Source organism: Euleptes europaea, chromosome 18 (genome assembly GCF_029931775.1).
Source record: "Euleptes europaea isolate rEulEur1 chromosome 18, rEulEur1.hap1, whole genome shotgun sequence".
In the NCBI taxonomy this organism is placed as follows: domain Eukaryota; kingdom Metazoa; phylum Chordata; class Lepidosauria; order Squamata; family Sphaerodactylidae; genus Euleptes; species Euleptes europaea.
The window spans coordinates 11,160,123-11,180,568 of record NC_079329.1 but is presented as its reverse complement, the minus strand read 5'-3'; the positions used below and the strand labels follow the sequence as shown (position 1 = coordinate 11,180,568).

At 46.1% G+C, this 20,446-nt stretch overlaps 1 protein-coding gene across 1 annotated transcript; it reads right to left on the bottom strand.

Annotated features, from left to right (window-relative positions):
• Positions 1 to 5,557: 5,557 nt before the first annotated feature.
• LOC130489767 (sulfotransferase 2B1-like) lies at positions 5,558 to 18,846 on the bottom strand. The gene is made up of 6 exons (XM_056863559.1): positions 18,711 to 18,846; positions 14,370 to 14,578; positions 11,660 to 11,786; positions 11,223 to 11,317; positions 8,749 to 8,929; positions 5,558 to 5,673 (listed from the first exon to the last, which is right to left on the bottom strand). The coding sequence occupies exons 1-6, from the start codon at positions 18,844 to 18,846 to the stop codon at positions 5,558 to 5,560; spliced, it is 864 nt and encodes a 287-aa protein (XP_056719537.1).
• Between the last annotated feature and the right edge of the window lie 1,600 nt (positions 18,847 to 20,446).

Sequence of the window (20,446 nt, the reverse complement as noted above, 5' to 3'; positions counted from 1 at the left end):
GGCAATTTTCAAAATTGGCTTTGATGTGTTTGGAGTCGCTTTCTGTAACTCGAGCGGGGCCAAACTGGACCTAACTCTGATTCTGCAGAATTCAGATAAAACGGGGATGGGAAAGAGCCATTCAAAGCATCGCACGGAGAAGAAAGAAGTGGAATCTTTTCCCTCATGTGCGCTTTCCCCTCCCAGAATTTCTTGCTTCTCCCCAGAAGTTTTGCCTTCAGCAGGGATTATTCCAAAGGAACCAATAAACGCTTCATAGAATCATAGAGTTGGAAGGGACCACCAGGGTCATCTAGTCCAACCCCCTGCACAATGCAGGAAATTCACAACTACCTCCCCCCCACCCCCACCCACAGTAACCATACCCAGAAGATGGTCAAAAAAACAAAAACCCTCCAGGATCCCTGGCCATTCTGGCCTGGAGGAAAGTTGTTTCTTGACCCTAAAGTGGTAATCGGCACTACCCTGGGCATGTAAGAAAGGACCACAGGAGCCAAACACTGATGCAAACCTTCCTCTCATTCCTGCCTAAGGTCATAAAATCAGAATTGCTGACATGCGGCCATCTAGCCTCTTCTTTAAAACCTTCAGGGAAGGAGAGCCCACCAGCTCCCGAGGTGGAGGGGCCATGGCTCAGTGGTAGAGCCTCTGCTTGGCATGCAGAAGGCCCCAGGTTCAATCCCCCGCATCTCCACTTAAAGGGACCAGGCAAATAGGTGATGTGAAAGACCTCTGCCTGAGACCCTGGAGAGCCGCTGCCGGTCTGAGTAGACAATACTGACTTTGATGGGCCAAGGGTCTGATTCAGTAGAAGGCAGCTTCGTGTATTCATGTGAGGAAGCCTGTTCATATGCTGATCAACAGATGCCCATCCATATCCCCCCACCCCAACACAGAGTCAACTGCATCAGTGTTCCAAGTAGAAACTGGATTTATCTGGAAACGTTTGGTGCAGATGTAAGGGTTGTGGAGGGTGGAGGTTAACACACACTTGGGAGCACATGCTTTGCATCCTGACGGTCCACAGTTCAGTTCCAGTTAAAAGGATTTGGTCTACCTTGGAGAGCCACCAGCAGTGGCCATTGAGAGCAGTGAGCTTGTTGATCTATCTAAGGCACTTCCATATGTAAGACTGACCCCCTTCCTCGTTGAGCTGAGGTTCTCAAGAATTAGCTCATCAGGTCTTCTCAAGGGAAGAAAATGGCAGTTCCCTGGGTTTAACTCTGGGTTGGTTCACAGAGCCCTCAACATAAACTAGATTGCCGGGGAGGGGCCGTGGCTCAGTGGTAGAGCCTCTGCTTGGCATGCAGAAGGTCCCAGGTTCAATCCCCGGCATCTCCAGTCAAAAGGACTAGGCAAGTAGGTGATGGGAAAGACCTCTGCCTGAAACCCTGGAGAGCCATGGAGAGGGGCCATGGCTTAATGGTTGAGCCTCTGCTTGGCATGCAGAAGGTCCCAGGTTCAATCCCCGGCATCTCCAGTTAAATGGACTGGGCAAATAGGTGATGTGAAAGACCTCTGCCTGAGACCCTGGAGAGGCACTGCCGGTCTGAGTAGACAATACTGACTTTGATGGACCCAGGGTCTGATTCTGTATAAGGCAGCTTCATGTGTTCAATGTGGATTTAGCAGATGGAGGCCTGAATTTGAGAGCACAGTGATTTCCTTATTTCACAAACGCCCATGTCCCCAGCCATTTGTAGGGGTTCACTTGACAGTAATTTAGTATTAAAATTGTGTTAATTACTACTGGCGGATTCAGCCATAGTCTCCAACTTTCTCAAGGGCTAGTTGTCAGAGCCCTAGTCCTCCTGGAGAGAGAAAAAAATGGCTAGAGTGACCTTATCGAACAGAGCTTCTTCTACGCTTAGGGTTGCCAGCTCTGGCTTGGGAAATACCTGGAGATTTTTGGGGTGGAGACTGAGGAAGGGGAGGTTTGGGGAGGGAGTGAACTGCAATGCCATAGAGTCCAATTGCCAAAGCGGCCATTTTCTCCAGGTGAACTGATCTCTGTGACCTGGAGATCTCTTGTCAGCTAGCTGGGTGGAGGAGGTTGTGAAAAATGGAGTCGAAAGGGATATGACTTGATATGACATTTTGTGAAAAATGGAGTCGAAAGGGATATGACTTGAACTAATTCAAATTGTTCGAAGTAATTAAGTTATCAAAGTTAAAAAATGTATTTTAAGATATTGACAGATATGGTTTATTATAATGAATTAGAACTGAATACAAAGAGAGAAATATGGATATTAAATGGACTGAGGAGGGGAGAGGGGAAGTTAACTATACACACTTGTTTAGAGATAAGATAGAAATCGTTTATATTATGTATTATGTGAATTGAAAGACACTTAAGATTGTAAACCAATTTGAAAAATAATAATTTTTTTAAAATGGAGTCGCTACTGCCCTCTGGTGGGGAAAAAGTCCAAATCAGTTTGTTTCTCCCCTAAACACAGCTGGAGGGAGAGGAATCCAGTGGAGCAGATATGGAGTGGTTGGGATTGTTTGCCATAGCAGCAGAGACACAGGAAAGTGCTGAAAGCCCTAGTGAGAGGAAACAGAAAGCAAGGGGTCGAGGGAGAGGTGGAAGCCAAGTAGCTTGTAGTCAATTGGATTGGTATGCAGGCTTCCAGCGTGGTGTGGTGGTTAAGAGCGGTGGTTTGGAGCGGTGGACTCTGCTCTGGAGGAACTGGGTTTGATTCCCCACTCCTCCACATGAGCGGTGGAGGCTAACTGATTTTGTTTCCCCCACTCCTCCACATGAAGCCAGATGAGTGACCTTGGGCTAGTCACAGCTCTGATAGAGCTCTCTCAGCCCCACCTACCTCACAGATTGTCTGTTGTGGGGAGGGGAAGGGAAGGTGATTGTAAGCCGGTTTGATTCTGCCTTAAGCGGTAGAGAAAGTCGGCATATAAAAACCAACTCTTCTTCTTCTTCCTACTGTGACAACATGGGCAGGATGGCCAGCTCTGGTTTGGGAAATTCCTGGTAATCTGCAGGGAGGCGAGGGGTGCCTCCTGTGGAGGGTGGGGTTTGGGGCAGGGAAGGTGTTATGTCCGCGTGGGAAGGATTCACGAGATCAGAGACAGAGTTCAACAACACAGCTTTATTTGATTTCAGCACAGAACTAACTTATACACTGAACGTGCCCTGCTTATATGCCCCCCTGGCCGCCTGCGGCCACTCCCCCCCCCGATCCGTGATAGGGGGGAATACCCTCTTGGTGACCAATGGGACATGCTGGCTTAGGGCCAATAGGATCCGTTTGCTTGACCAATAGGGCGAGCAGGGTTTAGGATCCTTCGTGCAGAACTCAAGCTCCTGAGTCCCCCTTGATTACTCCCCAACTATATACATACACAACAGAAGGACCTCAGTGGGGCGTAACATAGAGTTCATACATAGGGGTGCCAACCTCCAGGTGCTCAATACCAGGTAGTCAACGTGTTGGACTCATTTTGATTCCCTATACTATAGTGAATGTATAGGTTTATACCTGACTGTTACACGTTTGTATATTTTGTATATTTGGACATTTGGAATTGCATTATACCATTATTTTCATCATTACTATTTTATGTGATTATCAGCCTACTAGCTGGAGGTGCTAGCTGGAGATCTCCTGCTATTACAACTGATCTCCAGCCGATAGAGATCAGTTCCCCAGGAGAAAATGGCTGCTTTGGCCATTGGACTCTATGGCATTGAAGTGAAGTGCTGCTGTATTACTTAGAAGCCAATGGTTAGCGGTTCCTCCCTCCCCAAACCCCGCCCTCCTCAGGCTCCGCCCCAAAAACCTCCTGCCGGTGGCAAAGATGGACCTGGCAACCCTATTAGTACAGTCCATTTTCCTTTTATTTCTTTTTATTATTTTTCAAACTTATTCACATTCAATTGTATCTTTCCAATCATAGTATATAATATGAACAATTTCTATCTTATCACTAAAAAAATTATATAATTAACTTCCCCTCCCCTCCTCTATCCATTTAATATCTTTATTTCTCTCTTTGTGATTAAAGTCTAATTCATTATAATAACCCACATTAATCATTATCTTAAAATCTAATCTTTGACTTTTGGTATCTTAGTTACTTCATACAATTTGAATTAGAGCAAAGCATATCCCTTAACATTTCCCAAGTTAAGTTCATTTACACAGTATGTTGTCCATGCCTCCCATTCTCCCACAAATTCCGTGTTTTCCTTTTGATTTATTTGTAGAGTCCATTTTTCAAAGCAGCCATTTTCTCCAAGGCAACTGATCTCTGTAGTCTGGAGATCAGTTGTAATTCTGTGAGACCGCCAGGCACCACCTGAAATTTGGCATTCCTAGGATTGCGAGAAGTCCTCTGAAGTTCTGTTCCTTAGGCCACTCATCTCCGACCCTTTTTCAGACAACAGACCCACGTTTTTAATCCCAACGTAGAACCTGGAACCCACTTTACAGTTGTTAGCGTATATGTATCTACCTGCTCCGGGGTTTGCCTACACTGCTGACACGCTGATTTAAGTCATGCCTTCTCCCTAGAGACCCCTGGAAATCCTAGTTCCTTGAGGGGGAGAGTAGAGGTCTCCAACATGATTCTTAAGCTAAAACTAGACATGGTAGGGAGGAGAGGAGTCCACATGCCATCCTTTCATGTATAAAGCAAGAGGAGAGGGGTTCAGGTTCCACGTTTGAAGCATTTTTCTCCCAGTCTGTCTCCAATAGCAACAGGGAGCTACCCTGGAAGAAAAATGCCACTTTGATCCTTAGTTTCTGCACCAAACAAAAGGATTTTGAACAGGAGAAACAGTGCCGGTTAAAACTAGCATAGGATCCATGTAAACTGGCAGCACAGACAAAACCTCACGCTTTTCTCCTTCTTTCCAGCCGTCTACTTCTTTCTTTAAAAATAAAAACAAATGAATTACCTGTTTGAAATGTGGTGTTGGAGGAGAGTGTTACGGATACCCTGGACTGCCAAAAAAGCAAATCAGTGGGTTATAGATAAAATCAAGCCTGAACTGACCCTAGAAGCTAAAATGACTAAACTGAGGATGTCGTATTTTGGTCGCATCATGAGACGACAAGAGTCACTGGAAAAGACAGTCATGCTAGGCAAAGTTGAGGGCAGCAGGAAAAGAGGAAGACCCAACAAGAGATGGATGGACTCAATAAAGGAAGCCACAGCCCTCAGTTTGCAAGACCTGAGCAAGGCTGTCAAAGATAGGACATTTTGGAGGACATTGATTCGTAGGGTCACTTAACACATACACATCCACTAGCCAAAGAACAATGCTTTAAACCATGGAGTAGGGCTTCTGTCCCAGTTTAGCTACCTCTGGAATATGTTCCACCACATCCCACTCGTTTTCTGGAACCTTATCTCCCTGTCGTTGCCCACTAAGTCCCATTTTCTCCCACACCATCCAGGGGTCCCCGCTTCTGCACCTCCCACCCTGGACGTCCCCTTTAATCTACCGCACGTTACGCTAACTGTTGGCATCCCGTTGACTTATGAATCAATCCGAGGAGGGAGAAGAGCAGAGGGAGAGAAAAAAGTTTCATTTTTTGTCCCAAGGAAACGTGACATCTAAATCTCGCATGCGCTCCTGGTAGATCTGTTCAAACCGTTCACTCTGTTCCGCCGTCAGATGGTTCTTCCAGTCACCAGAGATCCCTGCAAATAGATGGGCAGAATTAATACACAAATAGATGCAGAACAGCCAGAGGGAAGTATTTCTTCATGCAGCTCATGACTAACCTGCCAGTGTGCTCGGCTACAAGCTGTGACGACGGCTGGCGTCCCAGTGTCACAGGCAAATTCATGCAGGACAGGTCTGCCAGCGTTCTCATTAGCTAAAAACAGAGCCTCTATATTCAGAGGCAATCTATTTCCGATTGCCAAACACAGGAGACAACGGAGGTTGCCTTTCTCTAACAAGCCATGTTCATGAGTTTAATAGGGGTATCTGGACAACTGGGTACATTGCTGGACTAGACAAGTTTTTACATTGGTCCAGGCTAAGTCATAGGAGGGCAGCAGAACTTTCTGGGATTGGCAGCCACAAAGAGAGAGACGGCAAGGGAATATAACACCACATTATGCCAGAACAGGGTTCTATTAAAGCAAACGGAGGTTGCTAATGGAAGGAACTAAGGAGCAGGCAAGTGGGGGGGGGGGATTTCTCCTTAAAGGCCACATTTTAAAAAGGAGCTTTGAGCTAGCATCAAAATTGAGCCTGCATAAATGGCCTGAGAGACATAAATGGGCAGCTGAAGTTTTCGTGGCATGAGTTAAATGGCTTCACTTGGTAAATTACATCCTCTTAAGCCTCGATTGTGGAGCGCCGTGGCACAGAGTGGTAAGCTGCAGTGCTGCAGTCCAAGCTCTGCTCATGTCCTGAGTTCGATCTCGACGGAAGTCGGTCTCAGGTAGCTGGCTCAAGGTTGACTCAGCCTTCCATCCTTCCGAGGTCGGTAAAATGAGTACCCAGCTTGCTGGGGGTAAAGGGAAGACGACTGGGGAAGGCACTGGCAAACCACCCCGTAAACAAAAGTCTGCCTAGTAAACGTCGGGATGTGATGTCACCCATGGGTCAGGAATGACCCAGTGCTTGCACAGGGGACCTTTACCTTTAAGCCTCTATTAAAGGGACAGGATGTTTATTTCGCCAGGCTGCTGGCAACCCTAGATAAGTCCAGGCAAAAGGGTCGTCCGGGGAAGTAACTCCCTGTTCAAGGCTGCCTGCGTTCGCACATAACAGCACAAAATGAAAAATCTGTATGTGTGGAAGGAGCCAAGGCAGATCAAATACGAGACACAGGTGTTTTCAAGCAATGGAATATGAAATGATGCATTGCGAGAACGCCGTGCTGCTGATGCTGGAGACCTCGTCTGCAAACACAGCAGAGTAAGGCGGTGAAATGGGGGTGCACCACTTCATTGTATGTCATGATTTTAATGTGCCCTCCTGTAAAAACGCCGCCCAAATTTAAAAAAAAAATCAGGGAGAAAGATTATTAAAGTTTAGCCCTTCACATGTGAGCTGGTGTTCCACTTAACAAGGAATGATAAGTTTAAAGGGAAGTTTAAAAATGTAATCTATTCCCCCTACAACCCGAGATAGTCCAGTCCATCTAGGGTTGCCAGGTCCCTCTTCACCACCGGCAGGAGGTTTTTGGGGCGGAGCTTGAGGAGGGCAGGGTTTGGGGAGGGACTTCAATGCCATATAGTCCAGTGGTCAAAGTGGCCATTTTCTCCAGGTGAACTGATCTCTATTGGCTGGAGATCAGTTGTAATAGCAGGAGATCTCCAGCTAGAACCTGGAGGTTGGCAACCCTAAATCCATCCCACCCCCTCAGTACTCTGCCACCTCATTCCTGTCTCTTTTTATTGCCCGTGTAGGCCGGGCCTTGGATTTGAACATAGGAAAAGATTCAGACTGATATTGGCCATCTATGATCTGATCCCCAGACATGTAACTGAGCCCCAAAAAGCAGCTATGTTCTCCCACATGGATTGGAGTTGTGGTGTTGGGGAAGACAGTATTAATGCTCCTCTCCACCCCATATAGGGTTGCCAACCTCCAGGTACTAGCTGGAGATCTCCTGCTATTACAACCAATCTCCAGCCAATAGAGATCAGTTCCCCTGGAGAAAATGGCCACTTTGATGATTGGACTCTATGGCATTGAAGTCCCTCCCCTCCCCAAACCCCGCCCTCCTTAGGCTCCACCCCCAAAAACCTCCCGCAGGTAGCGAAGAGGGACCTGGCAACACTAACCCCGTACCACTTCACTGTTCAAAACTGGATCTGGACTGCTCTTAGTCCCAGTAGGGGGAAAAGACAGGCACCCATTTTCGTCTGTCTTTCCCCCCTGCCGAACCTGAACGCTCTGGAGAAGTGTTTTTGTTGTGGAAATGGAACAGAGGAGGAGAATTCACTCACCCTTTCTTTCCCCAGCACTGAAGTTCCTCCCATAGCTCCCTTTTCAGGCTAAATCATAATACGTGAACACATGAAACAGCCTTATACTTGGTCCATCAAAGTCAAGTCAGTATTAGAATAGAATCATAGAGTGGGAAGGGACCACCAGGGTCATCTAGTCCAACCCCCTGCACAGTGCAGGAAATTCACAACTACCTCCCCCACACACACACCCAGCGACCCATACTCCATGCCCAGAAGATAGCCAAGATGCCCTCCCTTTCATGATCTGCCTAAGGTCATAGAATCAGCATTGCTGACAGATGGCCATCCAGCCTCTCCTTAAAAACCTCCAGGGAAGAAGAGCTCATCACCTCCCGAGGAAGCCTGTTCCACTGAGGAATTGCTCTGACTGTTAGAAAATTCTTCCTAATGTCTAGATGGAAAGTTTTTTGATTTAATTTTAACCCGTTGGTTCTGGTCCGACTTTCTGGGGCAACAGAAAACAACTCGGCACCATCCTCCATATGACAGCCCTACAAGTACTTGAAGTATTGTCTACTCAGACTGGCAGCGGTTCTCCAGGGTCTCAGGCAGAGGTCTTTCACATCACCTACTACCTGGTCCTTTTTAACTAGAGATGCCGGGGATTGAACTTGGGACCTTCTGCGTGCCGAGCAGATGCTCTACCACTGAGCCTCCCTGACAGCAGATCCTCAGCATCATATGTATTCTGGTCCTTAGCAGAATACCCACAGCTGACATCCCTCATACCTGGAGGGCAGGTCACCTTGCCCCCGCCCCCCCCGCCCATTCTGCCATCACCTTTGCGAAGAAAAGCACTTTTCTTGTGGTCCATGAGGAATCGCGGTACACGTGAGAAGTTGGACATCTTATTACTTTTCATGGCTTCGAAGGAGGCATTCGCCACCACGGAGTCTATGGCTGCGTCATCTAGATCCTTGCCCAGGAATCGGCTGATACGGACTACACTTCCCCGCAGGTCCTGGAGAAGGGGTTGGGACAAAGCAGGGGAGATGGTCTCTGGTTACAAAGAACGTACTTCCAACACAAATGCTCTTAAAGCGCTACAGAATTAAACCAGGGATCTTCCCAAACAAGAGATACCTGAAGGATGCCTCTAGACAGATTTTGGAGTTGTCGCTGGGGGATGTGCCAAGAATCTCTTGTTGAACATTCCTAACTGCTTTGCAAAACTGCAAATTTTCAAAGTCCTTTCTTTACCTGGGTGCCATGATAATCTAATAGGTTTGAAATGGGATTGGATGTATATTTCCCTAAGCCTCCATTTCTTTCTCTCCTCTAAAATAACGCAGAAGCCTTTGCCCGCTGCTCCTTCTCCCCCCAACTTAAGTCCGGCAGGCCATAATCCCCTCCCAGAGAAGTCAGCCATTACAGGTTCTAGTCCTCCGTTCTCTTCTCATCCAGTTTGTGGCAAGCCGGTTTTTCACCGCTTCATTTACCCTGACAGGATTTTTGGCAAGACTAATAGATAGTAAAACACCTCACTAACAAAGCACTATGGGAATTGTTAACAGCCATGGTCAATATATTTCCACAGCAGACAGGCAGCTGCTTCTGTTTTTGTGTGTGTTCAGGGCCCTCAAGTCGCTTCCGACTTATGGCGACCCTATGAATGAATGACCTCCAATATACGTCCTATCCTTAACAGCCTCGCTCAGGTCTTGCAAACTAGGGCCGTGGCTTCCTTGACTGAGTCAATCCATTTCATGTTGGGTCTTTCTCTTTTCCCGCTGCTTTCAACTTTTCCTAGCATCATTTCCTAGCAGTGACTCTTCTCTTCTCATAGGCCATTTTTGCATGGTCAATTTTGATGCTTGCTCAAAGCTCTTTTTAAAAATGCGACTTTAAAAATGCCTTTTGACGGTCCCAACGCAAAAGGAGAAGTTCCACTCCCCCCACTCGCCTGCTCCTTTGTTCCTGTTTGCATAGCCATTAGCGATTGCATAGCTAATACGCCTCTGTTGTTTTGCATTGTTCCTTGAGGGGGATTCTTCTCGGCAAACACTAAAGGTCGCGTTAAAGGGGCTCTTTTATAATGCGAAGCAGGTATGCGCCAGCTATACAGTCACTTCCGGAATAATGGTTCAGCATGCAAAATTCAAAAAAATATGTGGGGCAATTCAGCCTGGAACACGCTGCTAATTACCATGCAAAAATGATCATAATATAACCAAAGTACAATAGCCTAAGTTTAGTCATGTTAGCCTCTAGGGCAGAGGTTCTCGACCTTTTTTGCTCCACTCCCCCCTTTCACCAATGTTTAGAATATAATTCCCCCCTTCCCAAGATAGTCATAAACTTTATTGAATGTCGCAGATTAAATTAAAAACAAACTACAATTTTACAGATTGTACATAATCTACAGGACATCACACTTTGCTGAATAGTGGTCCCAATTCCCCCCTGGAACCCTAAAATCCCCCCCGGGGGGGAATTCTCCCCTTGTTGATAACCCATGTTGTAGGGAGAGTTCAGGCTTGATTTGATCTAGAGCCCACTTATTTATCTTTTTTTGTTTTTGCTTACACACAGTCAAGGAGCCCCGTGGCACAGTGGTAAACTGCAGTACTACAGTCAAAAGCTCTGCTCACGACCTGAGTTTGATCCCGATAGAAGTTGGTTTCAGGTAGCCGGCTCAAGGTTGACTCAGCCTTCCATCCTTCCGAGGTCGGTAAAATGAGCACCCAGCTTGCTGGGGGTAAAGGGAAGATGCCTGGGGAAGGCACTGGCAAACCACCCCGTAAACAAAGTCTGCCTAGGAAACGTCGGGATGTGACGTCATCCCATGGGTCGGGAATGACCCGGTGCTTGCACAGGGGACCTTTACTTACTTTACTTTACACACAGTCAACGAGCCAAGCAACAAATAACAGAAAGCATCTCCCTGCTCATGGATTGGGAACATGCAACTAGGACTAGAAACCTGAAACCAGAACCCTTTGTGCGGAATCATAGAGTTGGAAGGGACCACCAGGGTCATCTAGTCCAACCCCCTGCACAATGCAGGAAACTCACAACTACCTCCCCTACACACCCCCAGTGCCCAGAAGATGGCCTCCCTCTCAGCATCTCCCTAAGTTCATAGAATCAGCATTGCTGACAGAATGCCACGTATGGACATTATTTTCCACTTTCGCACACTTTAACACCATCAGAGCCAGCAAAAAACACATTCCAGCGGCCAGGCCATGCAAAATGTATCTACGCTTGCAAAACACACGTTGAGCGTATAGCTAAAACGACATAATAACCACCTCTTGCAGCTCCTCATATGTGATGAAGAAGAAGTTATCCTCGTCCTTCAAGTTCATCCAGCCTTTAACGTGGTCAAACCAGGATCCAAAAGGCACTGCAGCAGGAGGCAAGAATTAGGCAGGCCCCTTAATGCATAGGGCACACATGTGGGGAAAAGAGGAGGAACTCTCTAAACCACAGGGAGGGAAGGTAGGCGGTCACATGAACACATGAAGCTGCCTTATACTGAATCAGATCCTTCCTCCATCAAGGTCAGCATTGTCTACTCAGACAGGAAGCAGCTCTCCAGTATCTCAGGCAGAGGTCTTTCACATCATCTACTGCCTGGTCCTTTTAGTTGGAGACGCTGAGGATTGAACCCGGGACCTTCTGCATGCCAAACAGATGCTCTACCTCTCAGCCACAGCCCCTTCCCATTTGTCTCCCTGTCACTCACCATCCCCCTTTAGAAACTCTTCCAGGAACTGGTCCAGGGTTCCAGGGTCTTTATAAGGGCGAAACATCGAGGCAAAATGGTAGAGGGACACCAAGACATCTTTCGGGTTCCTAACGGTGTAGATTACCTGTCGGGAGAGGGGAGCAGGTTGAGTGTGCAAACTGGAATGCCGCGGTATCAGTCAACACAAGCCAACTCCACCTGTATGAAATCTACATTAGACTGTTTACTCATGCACCAGAGAAATACATTTCTGCAGCCTGAAACCGTAAGCCTGCTAATGAACGCGGTACAATATTTTTGCCCTTTCACTCAGTAATTTCAAAGTGTGAAGACAGGTGTGATTTCAATTCAAGAGTAGGTTTTCTTTCTTTCATTCTTTCTTTCTTTCTTTCTTTCTTTCTTTCTTTTTCTTTCTTTTTCTCTCTTCCATTCTTTCTTTCTTTCTTTCTTTCTCTCTTTCTATTTCTCTCTTTCTCGCTCTTTCATTCTTTCTCTCTTTTTTCTTGCTCTTTCTTTCTTTCTTTCTTTCTTTCTTTCTTTTCTTTTCTTTTCTTTTCTTTTCTTTCTTTCCTGCCTCCAACAGCCACCTACCTCCTCGACTGCTGCAGGCTTGGCTCCAATTCCAGGACACAGCTAGCGTCACCTCTCCTCCCATGCTTTGGACAGCTGCCAGCCTTTCCTAAACATTGTTTTCAGGTGCACATCTTATTTGTTTAAGTTTCTACTTGGCACCTTGAAAACAAAGAGCTGCTCCACGGTGTGCATTTGAAGAATTGCTCTGAGCAAGCCGTGGTGGTGGTGGTGGTGTGGCTTTGCTAATCTCATGAGAGTCAGTCCATCAGTATGGGCAGCCAGCCTCTGCTGGGAACAGGAAGAATCAGAGCCAAACTAGACATGACAGCAATGTGTAGTGGTTAAGAGCGGTGGTTTGGAATGGTGGACTCTGATCTGGAGAACCAGGTTGGTTTTCCCAGTCCTATACATGAGGCCAGATGGGTGACCTTGGGCTAGTAACAGTTCTCTTAGAGCTCTCTGGAGGGTGAAGCTTTGGAGGGTGGTCCCTATGGCATCACATCCCTACTGAGTTCCCTCCCCAAACCCTGCCCCCACAGGCTATGCCCCCAAATCTCCAAGAATTTCCCCAACCTGGAGTTGGCAACCCTATGTCCTGCTCACCTTTGTGAACTCTCCTCTCTCTTCCTTCAAATCCCTTCTCAAAACCCTCCTTTTCCATGGGCTTTGGCACGATCCCTTAGTCTTCATCTGTACTACAAATAAATGTACTCAAGTGATCCATGTTTATTCACACATCCGCTGTCCTTCCCTTCCTCTTTTGCCTCTCCCGTTCCGCACTTTAAATTGTAAGCTCTTTGGGAAAGACTTATCTCTTTACTCTGTAAAGTGCAATGAATATTGATGAGGCTATTTAAATACATGTGTTTGTAAACTGCCATCCAGCTACAGCCGACTTATGGTGACCCCGTAGGGTTTTCAAGGTGAGGAGACGAAGAACAGTGGTGGTTTGCCATTGCTGGTCCCAGCGAAGAACCCCCGGGGCTTCCTTGGTGTGGTGGTCTCCCATCCAAATACTAACCAGCACCAACCCTGCTTAGCTTCCGAGATCTGATGCGTTTGGGCTAGTCTGGGCCGTTTAAATACATACATGCATAAATACAGAGATGCAAAGATCCAGAAAGAGCCCTGAGCCCAGGGGCAGCTTTATGATTTAATACCAGGCTTTTCGCGCAGGTGAGCCTAGTTTGTTTCTGAGGCTAGCGAAAATTCCTTAGCGGTAAAGAAAGGGAACATAAGAGCCCCTTAGGTTCTTATGTTAAATCTACTGAAGTCAACGGGCTTAGAAAGGCATAACTCAACTTGGGACGGCACTGTCAGCCGCTGTGTTGCGCCAGCTGATAGATGAAGGATTTGTCAAGACATACTCCCTTACAGCTTAATTTCGGCCAAGTCTTGGAAATGGGTTTAATGCCAGGGCTCAGCAAAGTAAAAGAGAGAGAGAGAGAGAGAGAGAGAGAGAGCCTGGGGAAGCCACTGGTCTCTCTCTCTCTCTCTCTCTCTCTCTCTCTCTCACACACACACACACACACTCACTCACTTTGCTGAGCCCTGGCATTAAACCCATTTCCAAGACTTGGCCGAAATTAAGCTGTAAGGGAGTATGCCTTGACAAATCCTTCATCTATCAGCTGGCGCAACACAGCGGCTGACAGTGCCGTCCCAAGTTGAGTTATGCCTTTCTAAGCCCGTTGACTTCAGTAGATTTAACATAAGAACCTAAGAGCCCTGCTGGATCAGAAGAAGAAGAGTTGGTTTTTATATGCCGACTTTCTCTACCACTTAAGGGAGACTCAAACCGGCTTACAATCACCTTCCCTTCCCCTTCCCACAACAGACAGAGAGAGCTCTAAGAGAGCTGTGTCTAGCCCAAGGTCACCCATCTGGCGTAGGAGTGGGGAAACAAATCCAGTTCACCAGATTAGCCTCCGCCGCTCATGTGGAGGAGTGGGGGAATCAAACCTGGTTCTCCAGATCAGAGTCCACCGCTCCAAACCACCGCTCTTAACCACTACACCACGCTGGCAGGTTCCTCAGCCTCACCTGCTATGTGAGGATAACAGTAATACTGGCCTGCCTTAAACGGCTGCTGAACGCAGCGTACAAATGCTAAAGTGACACCATTTGTTCTGACCTTGGCTTTGGACTTGAAGAAATCCTTTGCAAAAAGCTGCACCGGCAAGTGGGAGCTGATGAGGCGAGGCAACTTGTTGGTTAAGGCTGCCCGGTAGCCCATCACTGTCTCGTACCAAGGGGCCCGGTCCCAGTTGAAGACGGTTCGGCACCAGGTGGGGTCCCCGTTGCTCAGGATGAGGCTTAAGATGTCCAGCATCCACACTGTCCCTAAAAAAAACAAAAGGGTGGCAAACCCCCAAAACCATTTATTTATTTAGAAAACATATGCAGCAGAAAGCTACTGGGAAAAAAACAGTTTCACATGCTAAAGGGGGAAAGCAGGGTTCCAATTTATATTCCCTGCTTATTTTATTTAAATGTGTTGATCATGTGTATGCCTGCTCTTCAATGTATGCCTGCAAAGCAGTTTGCAGCAGAAGCATATTAAAAATAAAATTAATGACAAAGGTATAAATACACTCAAACCAGCGCCATGAGGGAAAAACACAAAAAAGCAGCAGATAAATTTGCCCTCTTGACTAGGGTTGCCAACCTCCAGGTACTAGCTGGAGATCTCCTGCTATTACAACTGATCTCCAGCCGATAGAGATCAGTTCACCTGGAGAAAATGGCCACTTTTGCAATTGGATTCTATGGCATTGAAGTCCCTCCCCTCCCCAAACTCCACCTTCCTCAGGCTCCGCCCCAAAAACCTGCTGCCGGTTGAGAAGGGGGACCTGGCAACCCTACTGTTGACTAATGGCGATCCTGAAAGGCTCCTGGAGGCAGGAGAGGAGGTAGGGTTGCCAATTCTGCATTGGGAAATTCCTGGAGATTTAGGGGTGGAGCCTAGGGAAGGTGGGGTTTGGGGACGGGCGGTACCTCAACAGGGTGTAATGCCATATAGCCCACTTTCCGAAACTGCCACTTTCTCCAGGGAAACTGACCTCTGTAGTCTGGAGATCAGTTGCAACTCTAAGAGATTTCCAGTTCCTACCTGGAGGTTTGCAACCCTAGGAGAAGCCCATACAAGTCTCCAGGGAGAGGGATGGGAAGGGGGAACCACTGAAAAGGCCCTGCTCCACCAGAGAAGATACTCTGAGCAGGGCCCCGTGAACGGACCTTATTATCCATGAGGGTTCATCATCATCATCGTTAACCTTTATTGGCATGCCAGAGATCCAAAATAAAACAACAATATATCTCCAAAGGACAATACATATAATTCACACTTCGGGTTAATAAAACTTTTCTTGTTCTTTAAGAACTCCTGTAAGAAATTCAGCCACAGTAGCCGTAATTTTAGGATCCTGATCACTCAAGAGAAATTTACATTTCACTTCATTGCTCCTGTATCTCATGGACTGGAGCAAAGTACATTACAGTTTATCCCGCAGAGTCACATAAAGAGGGCAATCTAAGAGGATGTGATCAATTGTATCAAGCAAATTTAAACCACATGGGCATAAGCGTTCGTGCCTGGGGATCTGAAGATATCCGCCTGAGAGCATCCTAGATGGGAATGCGTTAACCCTAGGTAATAAAAAAACGCAGCATTGAGAAGGTACCGCTAGATTATCCAAATACCTAGCCATTTTACCCAAGTCATTAAGGCCTAAAGACGCAGGAGAACAGATGGAATATCCATGAGGGATTATGCTGCAGTGGGATTATTCTGAAGGGGTTTGGCATTTTTAAGTTTTAGTGTCTGTGGAAATTGCAGGCAATTTTTCATTGCCCTGTTTGTTGTAAATTCAGTACTTGTTTTATTGCATCCTTTTCTACTGTTGTGATCCAGCTTTATTACAACGTTGTATATATAACGCTGTTATTACGTTGTTCTTCGATTTTGCAATTGTGTTTTATTGCATTGTACATTGTATGTATTACAATGTTGTTTTTGCATTTTCTAAGTTTGTAATTAGGCTAGCCCATTCTCATCAGATCTTGGAAGTGAAGTAGGGTGGCCCTAGTTAGTACGTGGATAGGAGACCACCAAGGAAGTCCAGGGTCGCTACTTAGAGGCAGGCAATATCAAGCCACCTCTGTATGTCTCTTACCTTGAAAACCCCATGAGGGGTCACCATATATCGGCTGTGACTTGACAGCACTTTCCACCACCAATTTTGTAATCCAGTTTTTATGAGTTGTTTTGTATGTATGATGTTGTTTTTATTGCATCGGTGTGCAAGACTGGGTTTCCTCAGGCATTTTGCTCCCAGATGTGAAGAAGAAGAAGAGTTGGTTTTTATATGCCGACTTTCTCTACCACTTAAAGAAGAATCAAACCGGCTTACAATCACCTTCCCTTCCCCTCCCCTCCCCACAACAGACCCCCTGTGAGGTAGGTGGGGCTGAGAGAGCTGTGACTAGCCCAAGGTCACCCGGCTGGCTTTATGGGGAGGAGCAGGGAAACAAATCCAGTTCACCAGATCAGCCTCCGCTACTCGCGTGGAGGAGTGGGGAATCAAACCTGGTTCTCCAGATCAGACTCCACTGCTCCAAACCACTGCTCTTAACCACTACACCACGCTGGCTCTCTTACTCTTGGTTCCTTACTCTTAGAAGCCCACTTGTCCCCTTCACTCCTTTTTTTTCCAATGCTCGATTAATCTTTTTTGTTTGGGAAGGCTAAGGAGAGGTGCAAATAATACTGTTACTACTTTTATCTGTTTTATCGCTGTGGGTTTGACTGGGCGTTGTCTTTGTTCTCCAGTTGTGGCCTCTGGTGTGTGTCATTTTAATAGGATGTACCTGTTTAGAGATTTTAAAGATTTATAGACCGCAACTCTCGACCAATACTTCCAGAGGTGCTTAGTTCAAAAGAGCAATGGGAACCGAATCCCAGCGATATAACTGCTGCAAATCTAAGGTCTCTAAAAGGCTAGCACAACAATAAAAAAAAAAAAAACAGCTTGAAATTCCAACACAACTTGAAAGAGTCCCGGCTGTTGGATTGGCTCTTTGGGATAAAGTCACACACACTCTTAAATAGCTAGTTAAGAGGGAGAACTTTTTGGCGTCTTTCTTTCTTTGCTAATTTCCATTGCCTTTCCTACTGCTTACAAAACTCAAGGTGGGTTAATGCAGTTTAAGGAAAAGGGTGAAAAACCTATGAGATAAATTGCATTTGATATTTTCCCCTTTCCCTAGCTTCAACAGCCATTGGCTTTTCATCTACCATTTTACGCTTTTAAAAAGGGGTATGTGAAAATTATTTTTTTCTTGACACTATAGAGAGAAAAGTCGCCACGTCTCTCACGCAGTTCACTGATCTACTTGACAGCAGATAACGCAGTATCCGCTTCCCAGAAAGTGTCATTAGCTGTTTTATCCAGGGAGTAATATGTTTATTTCGTGGGGTATTATTTTGTGAATATGCTCAAACAATGTGGGCTAGGGAGTCTACCTGATCCGGACAAAATGGGCATTTGCGTTCTTCTGCAATAATGTTATTGTATCTCTCTTGAGCCTTGGCTGAGTCTTACACCTTGCCAATAAGAAAGCTCATCTAAATGTATGGATTTCTAACCAGCGGAAATAGTCTGGCAAGGAAAAAGTTCTATTAAAGGGTATCTGGAAGGTGAAGATTTACGATTTGCATCCTTAAACACCAAGGACCGATCCTCGTTTAAGATCTTGCTTTGTAATTGTTTACAGCTTGCTTTCCGAATACTGTTCCTTGCAGCTTTCAGTTGCTCTATTGCAGCAATTCAGTTGCATTTGATATCTTCTACAATATCATTAAAAAATATAAATTGATTATTTTTTATAAATTAAGGAAACGAATAGTTATAAGTATGAACCCAACAAATAGACTTGTTAGTATATAATGGAAATATTTGCAATGGATTTAGAACAGATTATTAATTAAATACATTGACTGTAAGTTATAAAAAGATTGTTTTTATAAAGGCAATTCTGTACTGAAGCCCCTGGAAGTCTGAATACAATGTATGCATGGGAACAATGTGTGATTGTTATGTGTTTTTTTATGTGATGTTAAACTATCAATAAAATATATATTTTAAAAGTTTTGCCCTGCACTGAATTCTATCTCCAGTACACATGAACACATGAAGCTGCCTTATCCTGAATCAGACCCTCGGTCCATCGAAGTCAGTATTGTCTACTCAGACTGGCAGCAGCTCTACAGGGTCTCAGGCAGAGGTCTTTCGCATCACCTACTTGACTAGTCCCTTTAACTGCCGATGCCAGGGATTGAACCTGGGGCCTTCTGCATGCCAAGCAGAGGCTCTTCCACTGAGCCACAGCCCTTCCCCACCCACCCAACTGTACCACTCCCCCACCCACCCAACTTGCTTCTACGCGCCCCTTCGATACCCAAGAATTTCAGCACCTGATTTCTGGTAGGTGACATTGAAAATATCATCATCTCGAACTTGGAAACTGTTTTCCACCAACTGCAGCACTTGTTCAGAATAGATCATATGAGGAAAGCAGATCCCCTTGTATTGGAAATATTCCTTGAACATTCTGCTAAGGGCCGGGAAGATAGCATGCACGGCTTTAATTACTGGGGAAGTTGGCAACAAGGTGGAATCCAAACGAAAAGCTTCTTAGTTGGGAGATGTAGCAGGATCCTGAAAAACATTTACGGAATATCGGATGAGTTGGTGAGAACACAAATCAAAACCACAGTGTAGCACAATAGAGATAAAAAATAAGGCCAAGGCCAATGGTGCAAGTACAAATATATATTTTACTACTCAGCTAAAAATTCCCTATGCATTTTGTCAAAAGGGTTTTATACCGGAATCTGTAATATAATATGTAAATATAATACTGAGTTCTCATAAACATAAAGAAGATGAAGACGAAGGCAAAGACGAAGATGAAGAAGAAGAGGAGGAGGAGGAGTTTTTATATTCTGCTTTTCAAGGAGTCTCAAAACAGCTTACAATCACCTTCCCTTCCTCTCCCCACAACAGTGAGGTAGGTGGGGCTGAGAGAGTTCTGAGAGAACTGTGACTAGCCCAAGGATACCCAGCAAGTTTCATGTAGAGGAGTGGGGAAACCAACCCAGTTCTCCAGATTAGAGTCTGCCGCTCTTAACCACCACACCAATACAATGTATTAAAAATCAAATTGCAAGTAATGTGATATGTCTGTCCACCATGAATTTAATTCATCTTCTCTTTCAAAATGCCATCTTAGCGAATGAGTTTCAGAAGTTAGTAATTCTTCACACTGCACTTCCTTTTGCCTATCTTGACTTTATTGCACATCAATTTTATGACCCCCTGACATTCCAGTATGATTAGAGAAGGATGAAAAATGTCCTGCTGCCTAGTCTTTGGGCAAAAATGCACGGTCGCTTTAGCCTCCTTTATTCTCTGTTTCAGCCAGGATTCAGCCAGGATCGAACGCACGTTCAGCGAAAACGCATGCGTTCGATCCTGGCTGAATCCTGGCTGAAACAGGGAATAAAGGAGGCTAAAGCGTCCATGCCTTTTTGCCCTTAGTTTCACACCGGCAACCTGCGAAGCATTGCACTGGATAGGTTTCTACAGTCATGTGCCTTTCCAGTTCTACAATCAAAGTGTGTGTGTGTGTGTGATAGGGTTGTCAACCTCCAGGTACTAGGTGGAGACCTCCTGCTATTACAACTGACCTCCAGCCCATAGAGATCCGTTCACCTGGAGAAAATGGCCGCTTTGGCAATTGGACTGTATTGCATTGAAGTCCCTCCCCTCCCCAAACCCCGCCCTCCTCAGGCTCCGCCCCAAAAACCTCCCGCCAATGGCACAGAGCACCCTGGCAACCCTTCTGATCTCCAGCCAATAGAAAATGGCCACTTTGGCAATTGGTAGAGTTGCCAGGTCCCTCTTCACAACTGGCAGGAGGTTTTTAGGGTGGAGCCTCAGGAGGGTGGGGTTTGTAGAGGGGAGGGACTTCAATGCCATACAGTCCAATTGCCAAAGCGGCCAATTTCTCCAGGTCAACGGATCTCTATTGGCTGGAGGTCAGTTCTAATAGCAGGAGAACTCCAGCTAGTACCTGGAGGTTGGCAACCCTAGGAATTGGACTCTGTGGCATTGAAGGTCCTCCCCTCCCCAATCCCGCCCTCCTCGG